Source organism: Danio rerio, chromosome 25 (genome assembly GCF_049306965.1).
Source record: "Danio rerio strain Tuebingen ecotype United States chromosome 25, GRCz12tu, whole genome shotgun sequence".
Lineage (NCBI taxonomy): Eukaryota > Metazoa > Chordata > Actinopteri > Cypriniformes > Danionidae > Danio > Danio rerio.
Genome location: NC_133200.1, coordinates 8732501 through 8757830, shown reverse-complemented (window position 1 = coordinate 8757830; position 25330 = coordinate 8732501). Strand labels below are relative to the sequence as shown.

Genomic DNA, 25330 nt, shown 5'->3' with positions numbered 1-25330 from the left:
GCTATCGTTTATTATGGCTGCGCTCTAGGATGCGTGGCTCTTCGGCGAAACTTGTCATCGTCTTTAACCAAGTTTACCTTATTTATTTACGTCATGTCAGCGCGCAGTATGCTTATACACCTCCCTCGGCTTTTGCACCGCTCCTTTGGTGCCAGGAGGTCGTTTTTAGCGAGTTTATACCACACTCAGCGTGGTGTGTACGGTTTCAGACCGAGAGACGGTCCAGAAAGACGGGCAGAGTTAACGCAGATCTCCGCTCTTAACCGAGGTACTCACTTGAATGTTCTATGTATTATAATGTTTTGCTTTAGAGACACAAAACCTCAACGTTGCTATTGGCTTGCTTCTTCCTAACGTTTCAAGCATAAATATACACAAGATGCTATTTTTCTGCATCGCTTTAATGTACAGAGTGGGTTAATGTATTATAAGCTGCTGTCTTGTGTAAACAGATCACGGACTGGCGAGACTGGTGGAGGCCTATCGAGCACATGGACACAAAGTAGCTAAAATTAACCCCTTACTACCACAAAGTCCCGTGCTGGAGAGTGTACCGGAGATAAGCCTGCTGAATGGAGCTGTTCGTGGAGTCCTCAACACTACCGGTTAGCTCAGTGCTGTTTCCTGGTTCATAGAGCTTATTGTTATGTTACGTCTGACTGTAGGAATGTTCCATGTTTGATACCAGTTAAACTCTATATGAGTGATACTGCAGAGCATGTGTATAGCATGAACACATGGGCGGACTTAGTGATTTGGGGGCCCTAGCATTTTTAAAAAATAAACTGCATGTATGTATATATATATATATATATATATATATATATATATATATATATATATATATATATATATATATATATATATATATATATACATATATATATATATATATATATATATATATATATATATATATATATATACATACACAAACAACAGTTTTGTCTGGTTCTCAAATTTGATTGGCTGAAAGCCGTGCCAAATTCTGCAATATCACAACTCCTACAGCCTCTTTACCCTTTGTGTATTACTCCGCACACACAGCAAAAAGCTGACACTAAACATCTAAAGTCTAAAAGATGCCTTTAACTGTTTTAACAACTGTTTAACTGTCAGCTTATGATTTGAATCCAATGTGGAAGAATGTAGTTCCTCATACAAAAGGGTTTTTGAGACTCTCCATGTTTGATTTTGTTTTTATATACACAATTATGCCGTCAAAGAGTTGCTAGACGCAATATCACATGAGTAGCAGTTTGATATGGCTGTATATCGGCACTGGTGGGGGCACTCGGCCTGCGGCCTTATGCCATCGCACGCCTCCCACCAGTGCCGATATACAGCCATATCGCACTGCTACTCGTGTGATATTGCTCATATATATATATATATATATAACAAAAAACAAATATATAAATATAACATCATGGACACGGACACACAAGAATCTCTAAAAATCGCCAGTAACAGTTCGCTATCACTTTTTAAAAAAAATTTGGCTCTAAGGGGGGTCTGAAAAGTCGTCAGGTTTGCAAAACTGACTTACGCATGTGCAGTAATGTAAGAAATGTTCCATTATTCATCTGGGACCTTGGTTTTGAATAAAAATTATAGAGTTAAAATCTTAACGGTTATATACAGATTTTACAACATATGATAAAAAATGTATAAAAGAGCTATATGAGTAATATAGGCTTTTTTTGGCATTGGTCGGGCCCCCCTACAACTTCAATATTACAGTGGTAATAAATGAATGTTACTTGCATGAGCTTGCATAATTAACAAACACGAAACATTTAAATATCTGTATTTAAAGTAAATGGCAAATTTAAATACCTTTTAGAACCTAAGTTATTTAAAATCATTGAGGTTGATTAGTTTTTTCTATTTTTATTCCCATTATTTTTTGATAATATTATTTAATAGTTTCGTCCATTTTGCTGCTTAATTTTGTGTTTGTCATTATTTCAGGGTTGCGGCACTTTGGTAAAGCTGAGGCGACTGCAGAAGAGGTTGTGGCGTATCTGGAAAGCACATACTGTGGGGGAATCTCAGTGGAAACCTCTCAGCTGCAGACCTTAGAGGAACGAGAATGGTTCGCTGACCGCTTTGAGGAGCTCAAAAAAGAGGCGTTTTCTCCAGAGGAAAGGAGAATGCTGGCTAAACTGATGCTCGAGTCACAGGTAAGACAAACATTTAGACACTATTATATTATATTATATTATATTATATTATATTATATTATATTATATTATATTATATTATATTATATTATATTATATTAAATTATATTATATTAAATTATATTATATACTGATCACTTTATAGTACACCTACTAGTACCAGGTTGGACCCCATTTGGCCTTCAGAGCTGCCTTAATCCTTCGTGGCATAGATTCAACGAGGTACTGGAAATATTCCTCAGAGACTTTGTTCTATATGGATTTGATAGCATCACGCAGTTGCTGCAGATTTGTCGGCTGCACATCAATGATCTGAATCTCCTGTTCCACCACATCCCAAAGGTGCTCTATTTTACTGAGATCTGGTGAATGTGGAGGCCATTTGAGTACAGTGCATTCATAGTCAAGTTCAAGAAAATAGCCTGAAATTATTAGGCTTTATGACATGGCGCGTTAATCAGCTGTAAGTAGCCATCATAAGATGGGTACACTGTGGTCATAAAGGGATAGACATGGTCAGCAACAATACTAGGGTAGGCTGTGGTGTTGACATACTGCTCAATTGGTACTAATGGGCCCAAAGAGTGCTAAGAAAATATCCCCCACTCCATTACACCACCAGTAGCAGCCTGAACCATTGATACAAGACAGGATGGGTCCATGCTTTCATGTTTTTGACGTCAAATTCTCAACGTTTTTCTAATCTTCTATTGTCCAATTTTGGTGAGCATATGCAAATTGTAGCCTCTGTTTCCTGTTCTTAGGCCCCATTTAGACTAATGTGTTTTAGTTTGAAAACGCATAAGTTTTGCTACGGTTCCGCCATCCGTCCACACGACGCCGGAGTTTTCAAGCGTTGAAAACGGAGCGTTTTGGAAACAATGCAGAGGCTGTTTTCATTCTAATACACTGCTGCTCCATCTCAGTGTGGATGGGGGAAAACGGAGACATCTGAAAACAGAGGCGGGGCTGCTAGATTCGCTACCTGATTGGGGCTTTTGTGTCATTGCGTATCTTTCCCTTATTCCTCAAGCCCCTATCATGTGACTATCACACATGGCTTTAATGCTACTCGAAGACAGCTGACCAGCCTTCACTGTAAACAACAACATGGACACCGAAATGGGAGCGTTGTTTGCACTATTGTCTGTTTTAGGCGCCATTGTGCAGTTATTCATTTGTTACGTTTAGTAACAACTCGACCTCATCGTCTGTCCACAAAAATACCTCTCTGGCTTTCTTTGCCATCGCGTTCATTGTTCAACCGGCGTTTGTTGACTAACCATAACCACAGGCCGAGCGTGACACATGCTTTCTGTTTATACTAGAACGCGCATGCCCAGAGTGCACGAATGGTCACGTGATATACGTTTTTGGTGGCGTAGTGTGGACGGAGATAGGTTCAGAAACTCTAGTGTGGACGCGGATCGTTTTTGATCTAAAATGCTGTTTTAACACTAAAACGCACTAGTGTAAACAAGGCCTTAGCTGACAGAAGTGGCATCCGGTGTGGTCGTCTGCTGCTGTAGCCCATCTGCCTCAAGGTTGGACATGTTGTGCGTTCATAGATGATCTTCTGCCTACTTCAGTTGTAACGAGGTAACGGTTATTTGAGTTACTGTTGCCTTCCTATCAGCTGGAACCAGTCTGGCCATTCTCCTCTGATGTCTGGCATCAATAAGGCATTTGCGCCCACAGAACTGCCACTCACAGGATATTTTCTTCTCGTTTTCAGACCATTCTCTGTGAACCCTAGAGATGGTTGTGTGTGAAAATCCCAGTAGATCAGCAGTTTCTGAAATAATCAGACCCGCCCATCTGGCACCTACATTCATGCCACGATCAAAGTCACTTAAATCACCTTTCTTCCATATTCTGATGCTCTGTTTGAACTGCAGCAGATCGTCTTGATCATGTCTACATGCCTGATCTTGCTGCCATGTGATTGACCGATTAGAGATTTTGTTAACAAGCAGCGTGTCTAATAAAGATTATATTATATTATATTATATTATATTATATTATATTATATTATATTATATTATATTATATTATATTATATTATATACAGCTGTAAAATATCTGATTAGGTATGCATTTGAGAATAATAATAATAATAATATTATTATTATTATATTATATACATTTTTAATTTACATAAAACAAACTATGGTAAAGAGGATCTCAAAGTTGAAAGCAAATAACCGAAGACACGACAGGAATGAATGTTAATCTTGTAACTGTAATATTGTTTTGTAAAATATGTGTTAATAATATTACTTTTATTTTGTTTCTTTTGCAAAATAATAATTTAAATATTTTACATTCATTTAATTACAATTTACTATTGCGAGAGTAAAATAGATATTTTCATACTATTATTTAAATAAATAGTTTATTTTATTATTATTAAGGAGTTTTAATAAGGAATATTCAGTATGTGTATGATTAAGTTTTCCTTTTTTGTGCTCGGCTTTTTTGCCTTATGTACCTTGTCATTTTTTGTAATTTCTTCTTGTTCGTTTGTAATTGTTTGTATTATTATCCTAAGAGAACCATTTAGCCTTAAGATGCCGGTTAGATTTTTGCTAACATGTCAATCATTATAAGATCATGGCAGGATCAGCAATTGTACCTGTCCTGTTTTCTGCTTGAAGGAATTTGACCACTTTTTAGCCACCAAGTTTGCAACTGTGAAGCGGTATGGAGGCGAGGGAGCAGAGAGCATGATGGGATTTTTCTACGAGCTGTTTCGCTCTTCAGTATACAGTGGAGTGACGGATGTGGTCATGGGAATGCCTCACCGCGGACGCCTTAATCTGCTCACCGGCCTTCTTCAGTTTCCTCCTGAGGTAAATACATAATTACTGCTGGCACAGGTTAATGTATAAAAGATGATCAGCTAGACGGACCAGTTTGACTACAGTTTAAAATATGTTTAGGAGAATCTGCTGTTGGTCCACACTTTAAACACATTCATTTAGTTAAACCTGAAAAGAAACTGTTTTAGGATTGTTAAAATATAGTTAACTGAAGTTATTATATTAGTTATGCTACATCTTTAAAATGTAGTGTTACATAAGATGTAAGAACGAAAATAAAGATATTGAAGTGAGAATTAAAATATATATATTTTTAACATTTGTTTCCTTTCTAAAGTGTTATATTTAAATTGATAAATTAAAGAAACACTCTACTTGTTTTGGAAATAGTCATTTTACATCTCTCCTATAGGTAAACAGATTTACTATTTTTGAACCAGGCGATCTCTGGGAAGAATTTAGCTTAGCTTAGCATAAATCATTTAATCAGATTAGACCATTAGCTCCATTTCCAGGTTAGACCATTAACACAATATCTAGAAAAAAACAGCTTTTTTTAGCATAAATCATTGACTCAGATTAGACCACTAGCATTAGCACCATTTCTGGTTTAGACCATCAAAGTAATATCTAGAAAATAGTGACTTGTTTTAGCTTAGCATAAATAATTGAATCTGATTAGACCATTAGCACCATTTTCAGTTTAGACCATAAACGTAATATCTAAAAAAAATAGCCACTTTTTTTAGTTTAACTTAGCATAAATCATTGAATCAGATTAGACCATTAGCATTAGCACTATTTCCGGTTTAGACCATTAACATAATATGTAGAAAATAGCGACTTTTTTTTAGCATAGCATAAATCATTGACTCAGATTAGACCATTAGCATTAGCACTATTACCGGTTTAGACCATTAACATAATATGTAGAAAATTGCGACTTTATTTTTAGCATAGCATAAATCATTGACTCAGATTAGACTATTAGCATTAGCAATATTTCTGGTTAAAAAAAATAGCAACTTTTGCTTTATCTGTCCCAGTACATGATGTAAAAACAGAAGATTCAAGCTTTATACAGGAAAACTATTTTAACTAATTTTTTGAACAACATGCTAATGGTCCAATCCATTTCAATGATCTATGCTAAGCTAAGCTAAAAGTGTTGCTACCAGACCTGTGGATCAGCAGGATAATTAAAAAAATTATCAAACTCAACTGTTTAATTCTGTTTCCAAAAACACTGGAGTGTTCCTTTTAAACCACATGTGTCATGGAGGGCCGCAGCTATGCACAGTTTAGTTTCAACTCTAATAAAACAGCCCTGATCTAACTAATTGAGTCCTTCAGGCTGGTATGAAACCTACAGGTAAGTGTGTTAGACAAGGGTTGGAACCAAACTGTGCAGGGCAGCAGTTGCTTGACACCCCTGCTTTAAACAATTTCTTGTGAGATTTTTATTTTACTTATTTAACTATTTAAAGCTACTCTAATGAAAATGAAGGTGCCATTTGTAAAAAAAAAAAAAAAAAGAAAAATGTCAGTTCTGTCATCGCTTATTCACTTAATGTCATTCCATGTCTATATCCTGATATTTTCTCACCACTTATTTCCTCTACATCTAATCCTCTGAGTCACTCTCTCCACCTCCTCATTTAACATGAATAGACTCATTGTCCTGGAAATAACTGTTTGTTTTGTATCAGCAAGTTCTGTGGATTATTATAATTTTCATTGTGTGCAGTCATTATTAAAGTTTCCCTGAAGTGTCTTTGAACTCACAGCTTTGTTTTGATATGTCACAGACTTTATGTTGAACACAAATGAAGATATTTTGAAGAATGCTCAACCACCCACTTCCATAGCTGAAAAAAATACTATGAAAATCAATGTGTGCCATGTAATAGCATTCTTCAAAAAGTCTTATGTTGTGTTCAGCAGAAGAAAGAAACCCAAGTAGGTTTTGAACACATGGAGAGGGAATAGTAGTGGCTGATTTTTTATTTTTGGTTGAATTGTCCCTTTAAGCACTGACAAAACTTATCTATCCTTTGTTGTTGTTTGTTGCAGCTCATGTTTCGTAAGATGAGGGGTCTCAGTGAGTTTCCGGAGCACTCTCCCTCTATCGGAGACGTCTTGTCCCATTTAACGTCTACAGTGGAGCTTGACTTCGGGGCAGGACACCCTCTCCATGTCACAATGCTGCCCAATCCTTCCCACCTGGAGGCCATCAACCCTGTGACACAGGGAAAAACACGAGGCCGACAGCAGGTCAAACAGGACGGCGACTACTCCACTGACCCTCATTCACGACCGGGAGACAAAGTCATCTGCCTGCAGGTCCACAGCAATGTTTTTATTTTCCAGATGAGTAACCCTCTCTGTGAACAATTTACGCAACATTACAGACCTTGCTGATGCATAATACATATGTTTTTTTTTTTATCTGTTCTGTTCAGGTTCATGGCGATGCTTCATTTTCAGGACAAGGAATAGTACCGGAAACCTTCACCTTGTCAAATCTCCCCCATTATAGAGTGGGTGGAAGCATCCACCTCATTGTGAACAATCAAGTGGGCTACACCACTCCCTCTGAGAGGGGAAGATCATCTCTCTACTGTAGTGATGTTGGTATGTCATTTTTATTTATTTATATATTAATCATTGATCATTGATGGTAAAGTAAATCAAATGGTCCTATTTTTGGAATTGTTATTTTTATGCTGTAAACCAGAGATGCCCCAAAGTAGGGCCTGCAGGCCAAAGCTGGCCCATAGTAGCCTTTGATTTGCCCACCTTCCTATCTGTGAAGAGAGGGAGAATGATGGGGATGGGTTGGACAGAATGCCTTTAAAAGAGATTGTCTACTTTAACTTAACCTTTTGTTTGTTTGTTTTATTGTTAAGCTAAAAAAACTCATTGACAGTTTTAATTAAATGTTAATTTTTTTTAAATAAACATATTGTCGCTCGACAGATTCAGAAGACATCAGTGAGAAAATCAAGGCAGAGGGCAGGAGCAGATTCACTAATGTTTTCAGCATTTAACTTGATAGTGTTATAAATGGAATTGTTTATGCTTTCATAGTAATAAGTTCATTATAAAATGTAGTAATAATAATAATACTTTAGTTAATAAAATTAAAGTCATGTTTTTTGTTTATTTTTAAATATGTTGAAATGAATTAGGAAAATTACCTATGACAATTTTGTACCTTCAGCCCAAAACCCAATCAAGTTTGGTTTTTGGCCCTTCAAAAGCAAAGGTTTGGGCGCCCCTGCTGTAAACAGTTTGAAATGACTATCAAATGGACTCCGGTAAACATTATTGCGATTTTAATTTGAAACTTACTTAATATTATTACTATTATTTTTTTTTTGTTACAACTATTTACATTTTTTTAAATGCTTGATTATTAAAAAACTGAAATGTATTAATTTTTTCATTTAATGTAATATTGTTGTATTATGTGATTTATATTAAATGGGTAAAATAGTTTGTCCTACTTTTAGTCTATAGCTGATCATATTTTCTGCACAAATGTCAAGTTGTTTAGAGATTTTATTTATTTATTTTCTATTTATTTTATTTATTTATTTATGTTAATTTCTTTATTATTATTATTATTATTATTAAATTATGTAAGTAATTTTTATATAATTATGTTACTATAATTACTATAATAATAATTATTAAAGATTTATTGTATGTAATACTGCTATAATGTATTATTGCAATTATGAATTTTTTTATGAATTCAATTTAAATTATTATTATATTGATCATTCAATGTAGAAAAACAAGTAAAAACCTATTTTCATTTCACGTCTGTAGATTCTTTTGCTTTTGTCATTTTGTATTTTTTAAGGAATGCTATACTTTATTATTTTTTAATAGTTAAATTAAAATTTAAATAAAATATTTAACTTTTTATTTCTTTTAAATGACAAAATGCTTTTAGGGGTAAAAACTTCCATTATTCAAATTTATCTATTAAAAGTTTAGATGATATTTTAACTAAACAAAAGTACCAACAGCACTGTTTATGTTTATAGTCAACTAAAACTCTCCAACACACAAAATGTAAACATAATTTTTTTTCCACACCCTAACAACACTTCTTGCTATTCTGAATCTTGTGTCATTCAGGTAAAATGGTGGGATGTGCAATAATCCATGTGAACGGCGATGATGCTGAAGAAGTCCTCAGAGCGACCCGGCTGGCGGTGGAGTACCAGCGACGCTTCAGAAAAGACGTCATTGTCGATCTGCTTTGTTACCGGCAGTGGGGCCACAATGAGCTGGACGAACCCTTTTTCACAAACCCTGCAATGTATAAAATAATACGGTATGTGCAGCTCACAACTTTCAAAAACCCTCATCTTGTAGCTTAATGCTAAAATGCTAGCCACTTTTTTACACCCATTCCATGTAAACACTTTAGTAAGAACACAAAATTGTGCGTACGCCTACTAGTGTAATTTTCCTCCTATCAAGGTCAAGAAAAAGCATCCCAGATTCCTATGCTGACCAGCTGATCTCTGAGGGTCTGATGACAGACGAGGAGCGCAGTCAGATCAAGACCAGCTACTACGCTACGCTCAACAACCAGCTGACTAACATGACCCTCTACAGCCCTCCACCCACAAACCTGCAGGGCCGCTGGGGAGACCTGGTGGAGCCCCAGAATAGAGTCTCGTGCTGGGACACTGGCGTTGCACAGCCCCTGCTGCAGTTTGTTGGAGCCAAATCAGTGGACATACCTGAGGAGATCATTCTGCACAGTCACCTGAGGAAGACACACGTGCAGGTAAAAATCCATCCTGGACCTCATTTTGGGCTCTTGTTGACAATTTTAAGATCCTGTAGTAAGGCAGTAGTTGGTGACTGAAACCAAACATTTCTGAAATCTCTGGACAGAGTCTAAATATCATAAGTCAGTGTGCACACTGTTTTCTCCTTTTTGATTCGCCAACATTCGCCAATTCTGCACGATTGCGACAAATGCGTCACATATTATGCGTTGTTCGCACGGCAAGACAGTAATCCGACTTGCAAGCAACCCATCACAAAAGGCTTTTATCACCCTCTAGTGGTTGGACATGCAGTTTAAAGTCCACATAAACCAGAAGTGTGACCATTTTATTTTTGTATTGTGACAAGAAATGGAATATTAAACAAGAAAAAAGTGAGTGTGGATTGTTTTTTCTAATTTGAGCTGATTGGATGTAATAGATAAGGCATTTATTTCATAAAGAAGCTATTTGAACGCTGTTTCTGGAGAATTTTGATTGATTTTAAAATGTATAAATAATTGAATATGTATGAAGACAGTTGTGCTTTGTCTACTAAAGAGAGAAAATGGATTGATTTATGGTTAATACAAGCAAGACGTTGTATTGATGTATGTTGGAAAAATGTTAATCACCCCTCCGTTGGATTTTGGTTGAGAAACCCTATAACAGGGGTCTCAAACTCGCGGGCCATTTGCGGCCCTCAGTGCAATATTTTGTGGCACGCGCCGACCCCTGTACACTTACAGAATCAGCGGAGCAGGGAGAGAGAGCGCTCCCCGCTCCGCTGATTCTATCCGTACACAGCGGTCACTGGCATTCCCCGCCCGCCGTGTTGTCGCGCGCGTTCTGATCAGCTGTGTTGTCGTGCGCATACTCAAGAGCGGTGTTATCGCGCGCCTACTGAAGGGCGGGACCGAGGGTGTGTCATGTCGCGGGGGCACTTTTGATCACTTTGGAAGGGCGCTTTCTATGCAAGACTAAAAAGGGCATGTGCTCTGCACAGGTTGAGCCCTATGTGTGCACGTGCCTGCCCTGCATCTTATATATATTGATATTATATGTAGATACAGACTGGTACAGACTGATGTGACTGGAGTGGGGTGGGGGTGTTTTATTTATACATATATACGCCTTTTTTTAGGTGAGGGAATGGAAGTTTTGAGTGAGTTCCCCCACTTTTTTCCCCAGGACTTCAATAAGTCAAAGTACAGGTCTAGACTTAATGATGATCATCTTCAAGCCATACTGAGGGTCTCAACTGCTTCCGCTCTAAAGCCAAATGTGGTTCAGATTTGTGAGAAGAAGCGCTGTCAAGTCTCTGGCAGCAAGGAGTAGGCAAAAGATGCCATGTTCAGAAGAACTGTTCATAATCTTCCCTCAATGTTCTATTAATGTTCAGGACACTTCATGTTCAGAAGAAATAATTAAAACTGTTAATAATGACATTTGAGGACTTTTTTTGTGTGAAATCCCTTATGCGGCCCAGCCTCACCCAGACTTTGCCTCCTGCGGCCCCCAGGTAAATTGAGTTTGAGACCCCTGCCCTATAACATGTTTGGCTCTTGAAAAGCTCACATATATAATAAGGAAAAAGTCCGCTGAATTTTGTGATATGTGAAAAATTAAGATATTGAAGAAGCTTTTGAAGTCTGAAGTTGTGAAATGTGAATTGGTGTTTGATTAGGATTATTTTGTATTTTTATGTATTTTAATTTTTTAAATAATGATTATTAATTAATTTTTATTTTTCTCTAAACCTGTCTGGGGCACGTTTTGTGGTTTGATTTATTGTAAAACCTTGAAAAAACGTAAAGATATGGTATACATAAAAATGTCTAAATAATTGTCTTGCTCCTTTACAGGCACGTCTGCAGAAACTAGAAGAGGGCACAAAATTGGACTGGTCCACAGCGGAGGCTCTGGCGTTTGGCACATTGCTATGCCAGGGTAAAGTGTTCATTGTTTCTTTCATGTAATTGTCCAAAAAATAAAATGTAACATTAAAAAATACCAGAGTGGTTAACATTACTTTACTATTAAAAATACAATAGCGACTAATTAAAATTTACAATAAACTACCGTTTACATTATTATTCATTAACCTAGAAAATGCTAATACATCAACCCACAGAAAGTATTAGCATAACATCTAGATTCCAAGACAAAAACACCACCAAAAGCAGGTGGTGTTAGGAAAGCCTCCCAGTCTGCATTTACACTGCAGATCTTGATAGTCAATTCCGATTTTGTGACTGTATCCGATTTATTTATTTATTTTTTGCTGACCTGCTTACATCATCTTTTAAAAGTGACTCGTTTGCGATCGTCTGCATTTAAACAGCACACGGCAAAGGCGCAATGACCAGGAAAAAAAAGACCGGGCGCTGACTAACAGCTGATAATTAAAGAGTGCTCTTTTCTCTATTCCTGTATGTAATCTTAGACAAGCTGTTTTACTTTAGTATATGACAGAAAGGTTCCCATTTGTCCACCTTCTTCTGATATCTAGGCCAGTGGTTCTCAAACTGTGGTACGTGTACCACTAGTGGTACGCGGGCTTCCCACTAGTGGTACGCGGAGGAAGAAAATATGTCATGTACATGCTACATATATTTCAAAATTTATCAAAAATGATGTATATAATATGCCATATATGACATATAGCCTATATTTCTGAGGTAATCTGCCACGTTTTTTTAACAGTGCAGTTGTAGCTGCTTTACTGGGCCTACTGTATTTCAATACTGCTCATTTTGGTGGTACTTGGAGAGACTATTTTTTTGAAGGTGGTACTTGATGAAAAAAGTTTGAGAACCACTGATCTAGGCTTTTTTAAACCTTTAGGCATATTAATGTAATGTCTATTGCGTAATTTATGCTTGTGATGTAGCTATGCACTAGTTTTATATTAGTTTATATTGGTTTCGTGGCGGACTTTGCGCTTTTTCGCTCTCGTTAACATGCTTAAATACCTGTGCTAAATGACAATATGAAAGCTCTTTAAGTCCTCGTGTATGACATTTAGGGTTTGGACTCTGCTGAAGCCTGTTCTGAAAGTGTCAGACTTGACGTCATTCGCTATGATTTTTAATGATGCGCGACTCGCATTGACAGGTGAAAATCCGATTGACCTGCTCACACTGCAGACACGAAGGCACAGATCTGATTCATATCGGATAAATTACCACATATGAACAAGGCCTGAATCGGAATCCATGTGATTTGTTCCTGCTTACACGTACATGAGCCATAAAGGGTCTGTGCCACATGGGAGAAAAAAGACAACGGCGCTTTCTCGTACTGTTGCCTCACTTCGCCGGCACTTCCTTGTACTGTTGCCTTAACCTCACTTCACCGCCGCTCGCAATGTTAAAGTGTGGAGTGAAGGTCAAGCGCCCCTTTACTTTATAGCATAGTGATTGGATGTTTACTCGTGGGGAGGAGTTTCCTCATCTCAGCTCATGGATTTAGGGACACACACAGTCAATTCGGGGAGATATAAAATGCACATAAATTATTTAAACGCAAAACTGAGAAAACAATTCACAAACATGTATTGAACCATGGAGGTCGTACCGTACAGATCAATATAATATTGAGAACCGTGGCATCCCTAGTGTGAACATACCTGACGATAAAGCTCTTTCTGATTTCTGATTCTATTGACCGTGTACATTCATAGATTAACATCAGTGTTCTGTATATATTTATTACAGGGTTTAATATCCGTATCAGTGGTCAGGATGTGGGTCGGGGAACGTTCAGTCAGCGCCACGCTATGGTTGTGTGTCAGGAGACCAACGACATGTTCATCCCACTCAATCACATCAGCTCTGAACAGAAGGGCCACTTGGAGGTAAACCGGTCAAGGACAAATGCTCATATTTGCATTTATATTGTCATTTATCACTTCTATATTATGCCGTTTTAGCATGTGCTGTTTGGTAGAAAAGAAAGGGATTCCAGCACTACTTTTGACAAACTTTTTTTTTTTTTTTTTTTTTTAGAAATGCTGCCTCATTTTTTCCTTTAAAAAAAAAATAATTTTTCAAATATCTTTGATATGTGTTTTTAATGCGCTAAGGAAGGCTTTTAGGCCAAAACGTGCTAGCAACAACACTGATAAATTTATCTTCTTATTATTTAAGGCTTGCTGATTAATCAAAGGTGATTTTTTTTTTTTTTTTTTATTCGCATTATGTCAGTAATTTAATCGGGTGATGACGAAATGGAGATAATCGTTTTGACAGCTGTGAACTATGACTGTGCAGTAAATGCTCCACGTGAAAATACCACATTTACATAACGTGTTTTCAGTCCAAACTCACTTCCTCACTTTAGTTCAGCGTTTAAATTCGAGTGTTTAAATGTTCTGTTTATAATACAAAGCTATGGGTTTCTTCTTTGTGATGTGTTTAGAGTTTTGCATGAGAGCGCCCTCTGGCATTTAGGAGGATATTTACTGCTACTTGCACAACTATGCTTCCCTGACAAGATGTGCATGACAGTCGCAGCTTTCAATCTCATTTGTGAATTCATTTCGATTAATCGTCCTGGCCTAGTTTTTTTAATTTATACAGTTGAAGTCCGAATCTTTAGCCCTCCTGAGTTATTAGCCCCCTGTATATTTGATTTACCAATTTATGTTTAGAAAAGAAGATTTTTCAACACATTTCTTAACATAATAGTTTTAATAACTCATTTCTAATAACTTATTTATTTTATCCTTGCTATGATGACAGTAAATAATACTTTGTTTATTATATAAATATAGTGAAGAACTAAATATTCTTTTAAGATACTAGTATTCAGCTTAAAATGACATTTAAAGGTTTAACTAGGTTAAAAAGGCAAGTTAGGGTAATTAGGCACGTCGTATGGCCCGTTTCCACTGAGTGGTACGGTACGGTTCGGTTTGGTATGCTTTTAAGGCCGTTTCCACTGTCAAAAGGCGTACCGAACCAAACTGTACCGTACCACTTTTTCGGCACCCTTTCGAAAGGGTCCCAAACACAAGAAAGGCTACCAAAAGGCGGAGCTAGAAGTGCAGCTGAACGCTATTGGTTTACAGAGATACGTCATTCGCTTGCGCAACAAGCCAGAATGAAAACAAACTACCTGCCATGTTTGAAATACACAGCGAGAGATTACAGCGGAATTATATATACATATAATAATGACCCATGATCGATCCATGCTCAAACAAACATTGTCGTTGTCTTGATGAACAGCCATAAAACCATGCAGTAGAGCAGAATCTACCCTGTGCCTCGTAGTTTTTTTAATAGCCAGTCTGAAGAGGGAGCGGTTTCGCTTTCTTCCTTGCGCTCGCTGCACGTCTATATCTGAACTTCTTGAGCTGATAATAAAAACGTGCACCTGATTATAGACAAGCTTTGGAAACCCGATCCAGTGAGAAGCTGACAAACGCGAGAATGACACATTCAGAAAGAAAGGGACAAACGCGAGAGTAAAGCGCAGAAAAAAGGGGAAGCCAAGGAGCATGTTATTCCTGCAGCAAACGTGAACAAGCTGCCTTGTTTTAATTTTTATCATCACCTTTTGGACTAATATGAACTGGGAAGAATGAAATGACTCTCTAACAGAGAGGCTATACGTGCTGCTGAAGATTACAGACACAGATGAGAGGTTTTCACTGACTCTAGGCTATGTTTTGTGTTGCTTTAAACCTAAATAAGGACGAAATGTCTGCTGTGTGTAGTTTTTCAGTAGTTGGTAACATATCAGAGACTGTAAGGGGCTGTATGTGTTCATATATGTTCATTTATTTATTTAATATAATTGCAGACGTTACAGTAGGCTATTTCGCACTGTCATTGATCTGCAGTTATAATCAACTCATGTTCATAGAAAAGTTAGTAATAAACATTTATACACAAGTATTTATGTGTGTAAAGCATCTGTTTGGTGAGAAGTGCTTCTCATATAAAATGTGAACGACCTGTGCAGCTTTATTGTAGACATTTCCTCAAGCGAGAATGATGCAACTGAAACTTTCTGTTATTCACCACGCCCACCATAAGGGTACCCTTGGTAGTGGAAAAGCAAGCCTGATAAAGGTTACCGACCTGAACCGTACTGTACTGTACCAGTCAGTGGAAACGAGCCAATAGTATAACGATGGTTTGTTCAGTAAAGGATCGAAAAAATATAGACCTTAAAAGGGCTCATAATATTGACCCTAAATTGGTTTTAAAAAATTCAAAACTGCTTTTATTGTAGCCAAAATAAAACAAATACAACTTTCTCCAGAAGAAAAAATATTATCAGACGTACTGTGAACATTTCCTTGCTCTGTTAAACATAAATCTAATAATTTTGACTTTAACTGTGTGTGTGTGTTTGTGTGTGTTTGTGTGTGTGTGTGTGTGTGTGTGTGTGTGTGTGTGTGTGTGTGTGTGTGTGTGTGTGTGTGTGTGTGTGTGTGTGTGTGTGTGTGTGTGTGTTTGTTTGTGTTTGTGTGTGTGTGTGTGTGTTCTGGCAGGTGTGTAACAGTGCTCTCTCTGAGGAAGCGGTTCTGGGTTTTGAGTATGGGATGAGCATTGCTCAGCCTCGACTGCTGCCCATCTGGGAGGCTCAGTTTGGAGATTTCTTCAACGGTGCCCAGATTATATTTGATACTTTCCTCTCTGGAGGTGAGTATATCCATTAACTTAAAAGCAACAAGTTAACTTTACTTAAAAAGTGAGTAAAGCCGTTAATTTAAAAGTGATTAGTTAACTTAAAAAATGTGAGTAAACCCCATTGATTTAAAAGCAACAAGTTGGCTCTACTTAAAGTGAGTAAACCCCATTGATTTAAAAGCAACAAGTTGACTCTACTTAAAGTGAGTAAACCCCATTGACTTAAAAGTGATTAGTTACTTAAAAAAATTAGTAAACCCATTGCTTTTAAAGAGATTATTTGACTTTACTTTTAAAAAGTGAGTAAACTTATTATTATAACTCAATTTTTATAATTATGCACAATCTTTGTTTACTTAATCATTTAACTCAGACTTACTTTTTTAAGTAAAGTCAACTAATTGCTATTTACAGTGTATTGTGCAGATCATTTGTCAAATATATATATTCATAAAGCCTAGATCCTGTTGTTCGCTTTTTAAGGTGAGGCTAAATGGCTCCTGCAGAGTGGACTGGTCATTTTACTGCCACACGGGTACGATGGGGCCGGTCCTGAGCATTCATCTTGCCGAATCGAGCGCTTCTTACAGGCGAGTGCTAACAGGACTCTGTCTCATGGTATCTCTGATCATCTCTCTAACTGTGTTTTATCCTCCTGCAGCTCTGCGACAGTAAAGAGGAAGGTGTGGACGGGGACACGGTCAACATGGCGGTGGTGAATCCCACACTTCCAGCTCAATACTTCCATCTTTTGAGGAGGCAGATGATCAGAAACTTCCGGAAACCGCTGATCGTGGCCTCTCCCAAGACTCTGCTGCGCTTTTCTGTGCGTTTCAGATGTGAACGCTCTCTATCAAATGCTTGTGTTTTTGCTTTAACTTTTAAATTAGACGTATTGTCCTCTGTTTGCCACTAGGGGGCAGTGTCAGGCTTGGCTGATATGGCACCAGGAACGTCCTTTAAGCCGATTATTGGTGATTCTTCTGTGAACCCTGCAAGGTATCCTTCTTTCTTTTATTCACTTTTTATTAAATTTAGTTTTTTATTAACTGTATTGTTTGTAATAAATAATAATATAATAAGATATGCTGACTGAAGCTGCCTTTATTTGTTCATAAATGCAGAATTTAATATAATATTGTATTATATAATGGTATTTTAATGTATATTTAAACATATTTATTCCTGTAATGCAAAGATGAATTTGTTACACCATTACTCCAGCTCATAATCCTCAGAAATACAATTTATTTGCCAATTAGGAATTGATTATTATTTTCATCCATTCATTTTTTTGTCGGCTTAGTCCCTTTATTAATCCGGGGTCGCCACAGCGGAATAAACCGCCAACCTATCTAGCACATTTTTACGCAGCGGATGCCCTTCCAGCCGCAACCCATCTCTGGGAAATGATTATCATTTTATTTGTTATTATTATCATTATAATAAGCGTTGAAAATGTTGTACGATTTTACAGTTTTAATGTTTATACAGTCACTTCTGACCCTTTAGTGCTCTTCTGCCGAATAAATATAAACAAATAAACCTTACTGTCATCAAACTTTTAAATTATTAACATAAAAAAGCACTCCGCACTATTCTTATGCTGTAACCCAAATCGTTTGCGCTCTCTTTATTTTTGCAGTGTGCAGCGGGTTCTATTTTGCTCAGGTAAACATTACTATGCCCTGCTGAAACACAGAGAGACGATACCTGAGGCGGAAAAAAACACAGCGCTAGTCAGGGTCGAGGAACTGTGTCCTTTCCCCACAGAAGCTCTGCAACAGGAACTAAATAAATACACAAACGCCAAAGGTGAGCTTGCTCATATGGACATCTTTTATTCATGGCACACTCAAATCATTACGTTAATTAGAGTTCTTTTACATTGGTATTGTGGACATAAGCAGCTTTTTAAGGACTTTGTAAGAACTCATAAACGTATTTCAAAAATAAGATCTCTCCCTGAACTCTCACTGTTATTACTATCAAACATGGTAACAGCTAAAATGCTAACATGAAATAAAAATCTAATGTTTTTATACACAAGTACACTATTTTCACTTTTGGGTGAACTCTCCCTATTTTTACTTTTAAACATGCTAAAATGCTAACATTCAATAAAAATCCAATATTTTTATACACAATAACACTATTTTCACTTTTGGGTGAACTCTCTCTATTTTTACTTTTAAACATGCTAACATTCAATAAAAATTAAATGTTCACTTTTGGGTGAACTCTCTCTGTTTTTACTTTTAAACATGCTAACAGCTAAAATGCTAACATTCAATAAAAATTAAATGTTCACTTTTGGGTGAACTCTTTCTATTTTTACTTTTAAACATGCTAACAGCTAAAATGCTAACATTCAATAAAAATTAAATGTTCACTTTTGGGTGAAGTCTCTCTATTTTTACTTTTAAACATGCTATCAGCTAAAAATGCTAACATTCAATAAAAATCCAATGTTTTTATACACAAGTACACTATTTTCACTTTTGGGTGAACTCTCTCTATTTTTACTTTTGAACATGTTAACAGCTAAAATGCTAACATTCAATTAAAACCAAATGTATTAATGCACAAAAGTGGCGCAAATATCTTCCTCATCACTCCCTTTTGTATTTCAGAGTTCATCTGGAGTCAAGAGGAGCCACAGAACATGGGCTGCTGGTCATTTGTGTCACCGAGGTTTGAAAAACAGTTAGCCTGCAAGGTCAGTTTTACCACCTCATGCTAACGAAGGCCCTTAGCCAATGATTTAATCACCCTTCAGACTGTCTTGCTGTATCCGAAATCGCCCCCTATACCCTCATTCACTATTCTCTACATTAGTCCATTACTATAGTTTACTTAAAGGTTTCCAGTCAGACCCTGTGATGGTTATTTAACACTTAGCGAGCTGTCTATTAGTAATGAAACAAAGACCTTTGATTTCTACCATTTATGGAAACATTACATGTATATTTTTTGAAACTTACACCAATTGGATTGTGCTGTGGATGCCATCTAGTGGTCAGAGCCAGAAATTCATTCAGCGTGCGAATTCTAATGCTGCGTTCACACCAGACGTGGATGAAGCGTTAAGCGCAAGTAATTGTAAATGTTAAGTCAATGCAAAGACGTGAATAGACATTCTTCAGCAAGATTCGCATGAATGAGGTGGTGCCAGTTGAGCGTTTACCGGGCAAGTTGGAAAATCTGAACTTCAGCGGACATTTGCTCCGCATTAACCAATCAGAAGCTTGCTCTTGTAGGGGACTGATTATGACGTAGCGCCGGTTGTTGGTGTCCCGAGAGGAAATCCTCTTACCGACACCGACAACAGCTCATCAAACTGGTCTGGCTCAGACTGTAGCACTGCTGAAAGCTTCCATCATCCAGGTATAGTTTCTGGAGTAGTTGATGAACTCACAGAGCTGGGTGCACCTATGAATGGATCTAGTGGACTCGGCGCCGAATGATTATACAATGTTTCTTAGCCTTCATAAAGCACATAAACACAGCTATTCTCCTAATAAAATCCATGTTAGCCATTTAGCAATGAAGCTAGAGTCTACGGGCGTACAGAAGCCCTGTCCATTATGCGAATCCTTGTCTATTGTTAAGTGAATTTGATGCGCGAATAAAGCGAGTAAACTCAATGTTCACATGCCTATTTACGCATGATTTATTTGTGCGTTCAGCGTCTGATATGAAGTGGACACAGCATTATGGGTTTTTTTTTTTTTAGCTGTTGAGTGTGCATAGGTTAGATGCTGCGTTCCAATTCACATACTGTCTGACCTAAATAGTATTCGTAAATAGAATTAGTATGTCCATAACCGTAGTGTGTTGAAAAGTTCCTGGGTGGTTTACTTTTTCTAGTAAAAACTTGATGTGTAGTACGATCCGTGCTCTAATTGCTAATAGTGCCCACAATACATTGACATGAATTCAATTAAAACTACAAAAAATGTAAACGAACTACAAACATGGCGGACATGCGAGATCAACCAGTGACTAGTAATATCTAGTCAGTTGGAAAATTATTTGAATCACATTTTTTTTGTGTTCTATTTCATCTCCTAAAACAATGTAAACTTGTATAAAGATATCTTTGGATATTAAATTAACTAAATGCATAATTACCAGGGCTTGACATTAATACCTGCCAACCCGCCAAATGTGGGTAGATTTCATCTGTGGCAGTTTAGACTGACACCTCCACTAGCCACTTTGGCTGGTTGCATATTGCATATATATATATATATATATATATATATATATATATATATATATATATATATATATATATATATATATATATATTAAATTGTCAGTGCTGCCTTGTCAATAAAGATTCAAATTTTAGGTTGGGACCGTGTGTCGATATGTGCGCAAATGTGACCTTACAATCATTTTCCCCAGTAATTATCGTCCTTCACAATAACATTGTTCTAATAGGAGATTAACATTGTTCTAATAGGAGATTAACTGCATTTATCTATAGTTAGCTGGTGATCTGGGACCTTTAGCATGGACAGACTGCTGTGTGTAGTCCTATGCTGAGTTCAGACTGCATGATTTTAGCCTCGATTTTGATTTGCTGACAGGTTTTGAGAAATCGCAGACAAATGCCTGAAATCACAGGCAAATCGATGCTCGTTCACGCGAGTGACAATCACACAATGTGAACTATCAAAGATACAATCTGAGAGAATCACTGATGAGTCCCCAATGCCTGTGAGATATTTGGCATGCTAAATATCTGGAGCTGTCGGCGATTCAAATCATGCCGTGTGAAATGAGTTTTGACTAAAAATAACATCAGCGATTACCTACAGCTAATGAAAGAGTGGCATTCACTAGTGTGTGTACCTCTAGGCCAGCAGGAGGTTGGGAGAGAAGTTAAAAGCGTTCACTTTCAGTTTATTTGGACCCAAGAAATAGAGGAAAAACTAGTGTAAATTTGGCAGGAGCACCCGTGTCTGTTTGACGTGTCATACAGAAAGTCAAAAAAGAAAGTTGAGGACAAATTCCTAACTCCCTTCAAACCCAGGTGAGCAAATATGTATATTTCTACCCCATTAAAGGCTTATTTTTCATTGTGTAGTTGTTAAAAAATGATATACCACGTGTTTTTGGCTGTGAGACGTAGTTTGGATGAAGTTGTCGGCGATTCTTCCTCTTGTAAAGTCATGCAATGTGAAAGCCCCTGTCGTCGATCCATCTTGCAGTGTAAACACTGCAGTGACTGAACCAAGCCCAGAAAGTCATGCAGTGTGAAAACATCCGTGACACGACTACTTTGGAAATCATGCAGTCTGAACTCTGCATTAGATGCATGAGAATATGTTTTAAATGTCAGTTGTTTTTTAAGAACATTTTTGTTGAATAAAATGTTGTATTTTACTTGTTTTGATGCATTTTTTTATTTGTGGCAAGTAAATAAGTAGTTTTAGGAAATAATAATCAGATAAAAAAAACATTAAATCCTTAGTCTTGAGCCCTAAAAAGTCCTGTGAAATGTGCAATGCGACACTATAAAAACCACAGACCACATGCAAGGTCACAACACACAGAAAAAGTAAACTAACGAGGAGGCATGTGGACGTAACACAAAATTTTAACACAAAATAAAGTAATTTTAGCATGCCTGCATATAAAATATATTTTCCCAACAATAAAATTGTGGGTAGTGAAAATTGTGAGTGGCTAGTAACATTGGAAAACTACTAGCCACAGTGGCTGGCAATCAAAAAAGTTAATGTCAAGCCCTGACAATTACTGTCCTGAGGAGATTTCTCTGCATGAAAGACTCGTGAACGGCAGATTAATGTGCTGATGAATTGTGTAGCATCCACCTGGATGATGCGACGGCAGCCATATTGCGCCAGACCACACACCAGCTGATGTGGATGATGTGTCAAGATGATTGACAGGGGATTTAATTAAGCAACCTAATGGTTTGTTAATGAGGAAAGTAGTACGTGCCAATGTTTGCACACTCCTGTGTTACACACTTAAACAGATGTACTATATCTTCTTCTTCAAAAAAAGTACATACTTTTAGGTTGTAATATTATTATGCAAATTAGGACGCAGTGGTAGACTCTGTATTGTTGTGCACTTCATAGTGTCCACTATGGTTTTGGAGACCACTAAAAATGGCTGCTCCCTCGAATAGTGCACTACATAAGGGTATAGCCGGTGATTTCAGATACAGCCCATGTCTCTTCAGTTCATGACACTCATCTGATTTACTGATGTCATTTTCAGTTGCGGTTGGTCAGCAGACCCGCATTACCCGCTCCGGCTGTAGGCATCGGAACGCTTCACCATCAGCAGCATGAAGCCATCCTGACTTCGTCTTTCTCCTGAGTCTGCACAACTGTAAACTTCAACAAATGGCCGTCTGCTATTGCACGCCGTCTACAAACACAGCCTGACGTTTGCTGTCAGAGCACTACACAGCGGCAGGTTTGACAGGTTTGACTCTTATTCCCTTGCTTATAAGGGAGCGTCTGTTAACTGAACGTTTATTACTGGCATCCTGAAGGGGTTTGTTATCAGTATATAGTTTTTAAGGTATCATAATTGATATTTTGGATGCTTTTCTGTGGGTATACATGATTAGTGATTGTATAGAGATGATATTTTAAAAGAGGAGGCTGTTTGAGTATTGTGTGGTTAATTTCTTGAAGCACTTTTTGAAGTTTGATATATTTACAGGAGACTGTTGGGAGGAAAATAAATAATAGACATTATTACCGTAGCATTAAATTGAGTATTTCAATGTGAACTGATAGTGGGTCAGGATCATGTTCATGTGAACTTAAACAGATTTTTATTACATTTATCAGATGAATGTATTTCAATGTGAAAAGTATTACTTGCAAGAATTTTAGAGCTGAACATGATGAAATCTAATTTTGCTCGCAAAGTTGCTGAATGGTTTACATGTGTTTTTTTTAACATGCCCATCATAAACCCATCCAAATCTTTAAATCTCTTCTGTTTTTGGATTATATGCATTGTTTTCAGTGGAATGAAACTGGTACTTTGTGCTTGAGAGCTGGTTCTGAAAATAAAACGATCAAAATGAGAAAAGGTTGATCTTTTGCTATCAACATTCTCATATTGTAAAGCACATGTTAAAAAATAAACGTTGGTCTGTCTGTCTTCAGGATTGATGTTTACCTGTGATCATGAATATTAATCAAAGGAACGGAATACCAGGAAAAACATCCACAGATCAGTTTTGAAGTTATTTAGCTTTTTCATTATTTACTGATTTACGGAGAGACGAAAACAATAAAACTGTATTTGTAAAATTATCTGTGTAAAATCATATTCATTGTTTTCATGGAAAGTTTTAGAAATACATTTTTCTAAGAGTAATTTAATACATTTTTAAATTCATTTTTTAATTTTAACTAAACATGTTAATAAAAAAAATGAATTTTTCAAATGTATAAATTACATTTTAGAAGTGATTGATATATGTTTGTAAAATTGAAAATGTTTGTAAAATTGAATGGGATGACCTGAAATGATTAACTAAATTACTAAATAAATACAATGCAATAATGTGCAGGAATACATGCACACTACTGGTCAAAAGTTTGGGGTCAGTTTTTTTTTTATGTTTTTTTTTTAAACAAAAAATATTCTGTTCATAAAGGCGGCATTTATTAAATGTAAAAATATGTATTATAATTTTAATTAACTGCTTTCTTATTGTATGTAGTTTTAAATGAAATTTTTACTCCAGTCATTATTGCTTTTATTACTATTACAATTAACAATTATAATTTTATTAATAATAATAATAACAATTATAATTAATATTAGAGTGATCTCTGAAGGATCATGTGACTGAAAACTGGTGTAATAAAGCTGTAAATTCATTATTAAACTTGCTGGAATAAATTAATGGAATAAATAAGTTACATTAGCAACTACTTTTGAACGATTATTATTTTATAGTGCAATAACATTTCACAACTAGGCTATATATATATATATATATATATATATATATATATATATATATATATATTAGGGCTGTAACGGTATGAATTTTTCACGGTATGATAATCGTCTAAAACAATACCACGGTTTGACGGTTTCGCGGTATACGGTATGTTACAAATGTTACAAAATAATAGAACAGTGAAGCAAATTTGACTTTTTCCAAATAATATATTTTTAGTTACTATAAACAACACCACTTACAATGAACAAATAAAAATAAGAAAATAATAAATAATGTGTCAAAGTCCAAATAAACATGGTGCAAATCCTCAGTAAAAAATAGATATAAATATTTACTATACTATAAATAGTTACATAACGAAACTAGATTCAATATGGAACATCCTTAGGTTTTATGTGCCAGCATGGATATGGTTGTCTATCGATATGGATTTGGATATGGTTGTCTGCAATGCAGACAAACAGCTGCATCTTCATTTGCGTCTTTTGAAAACAGCAAGAGCAGCAGTTCGTCTTTGCTGTGTCACTGTTTTGTCATGTTTCTGTGCTGCTGTGCATGCAAAAGTACTTAGTATGAGAATTATTTCATGAAAAACTTTTTTTTTTTGCGTTTTATTTAGCCGCGCATAAATGTATGCCTTTCTCTCATTCCGTGTTGTTCAAAAAGCTTGGTCCACAAACAAAAGCGAAACCTATGCTTATTGGTTGTGATATAGCGAGTTTGAACCAATCTGGGCATGGAGGAGGGACAATGCATCAATGTATCATGTCTGATTTGTCCGGAGACACAGTGACGAGCGTTTCTTTGTCAAATCAGCGTTGTCAAATGTTGATGACGTAACCGCACTGATTCCGGAGCCTCTGAATGAGCCTCCGCGAATGTTATGTAATACAGC

General features: G+C 36.6%; 1 protein-coding gene across 1 annotated transcript; it reads left to right on the top strand.

The window, feature by feature from the left end:
- Positions 1-23444, top strand: dhtkd1 (dehydrogenase E1 and transketolase domain containing 1). Its single transcript, NM_001008619.1, is given in 17 exon segments — positions 1-268; positions 453-605; positions 1975-2186; positions 4844-5038; positions 7082-7351; positions 7471-7642; positions 9161-9359; positions 9509-9821; positions 11670-11754; positions 13524-13663; positions 16313-16463; positions 16935-17041; positions 17113-17277; positions 17368-17450; positions 18097-18266; positions 19085-19170; positions 22716-23444. Coding segments are annotated over 17 exon segments (2778 nt in total). The 5' UTR covers positions 1-93; the 3' UTR covers positions 22818-23444.
- The last annotated feature ends 1886 nt before the right edge of the window (positions 23445-25330 follow it).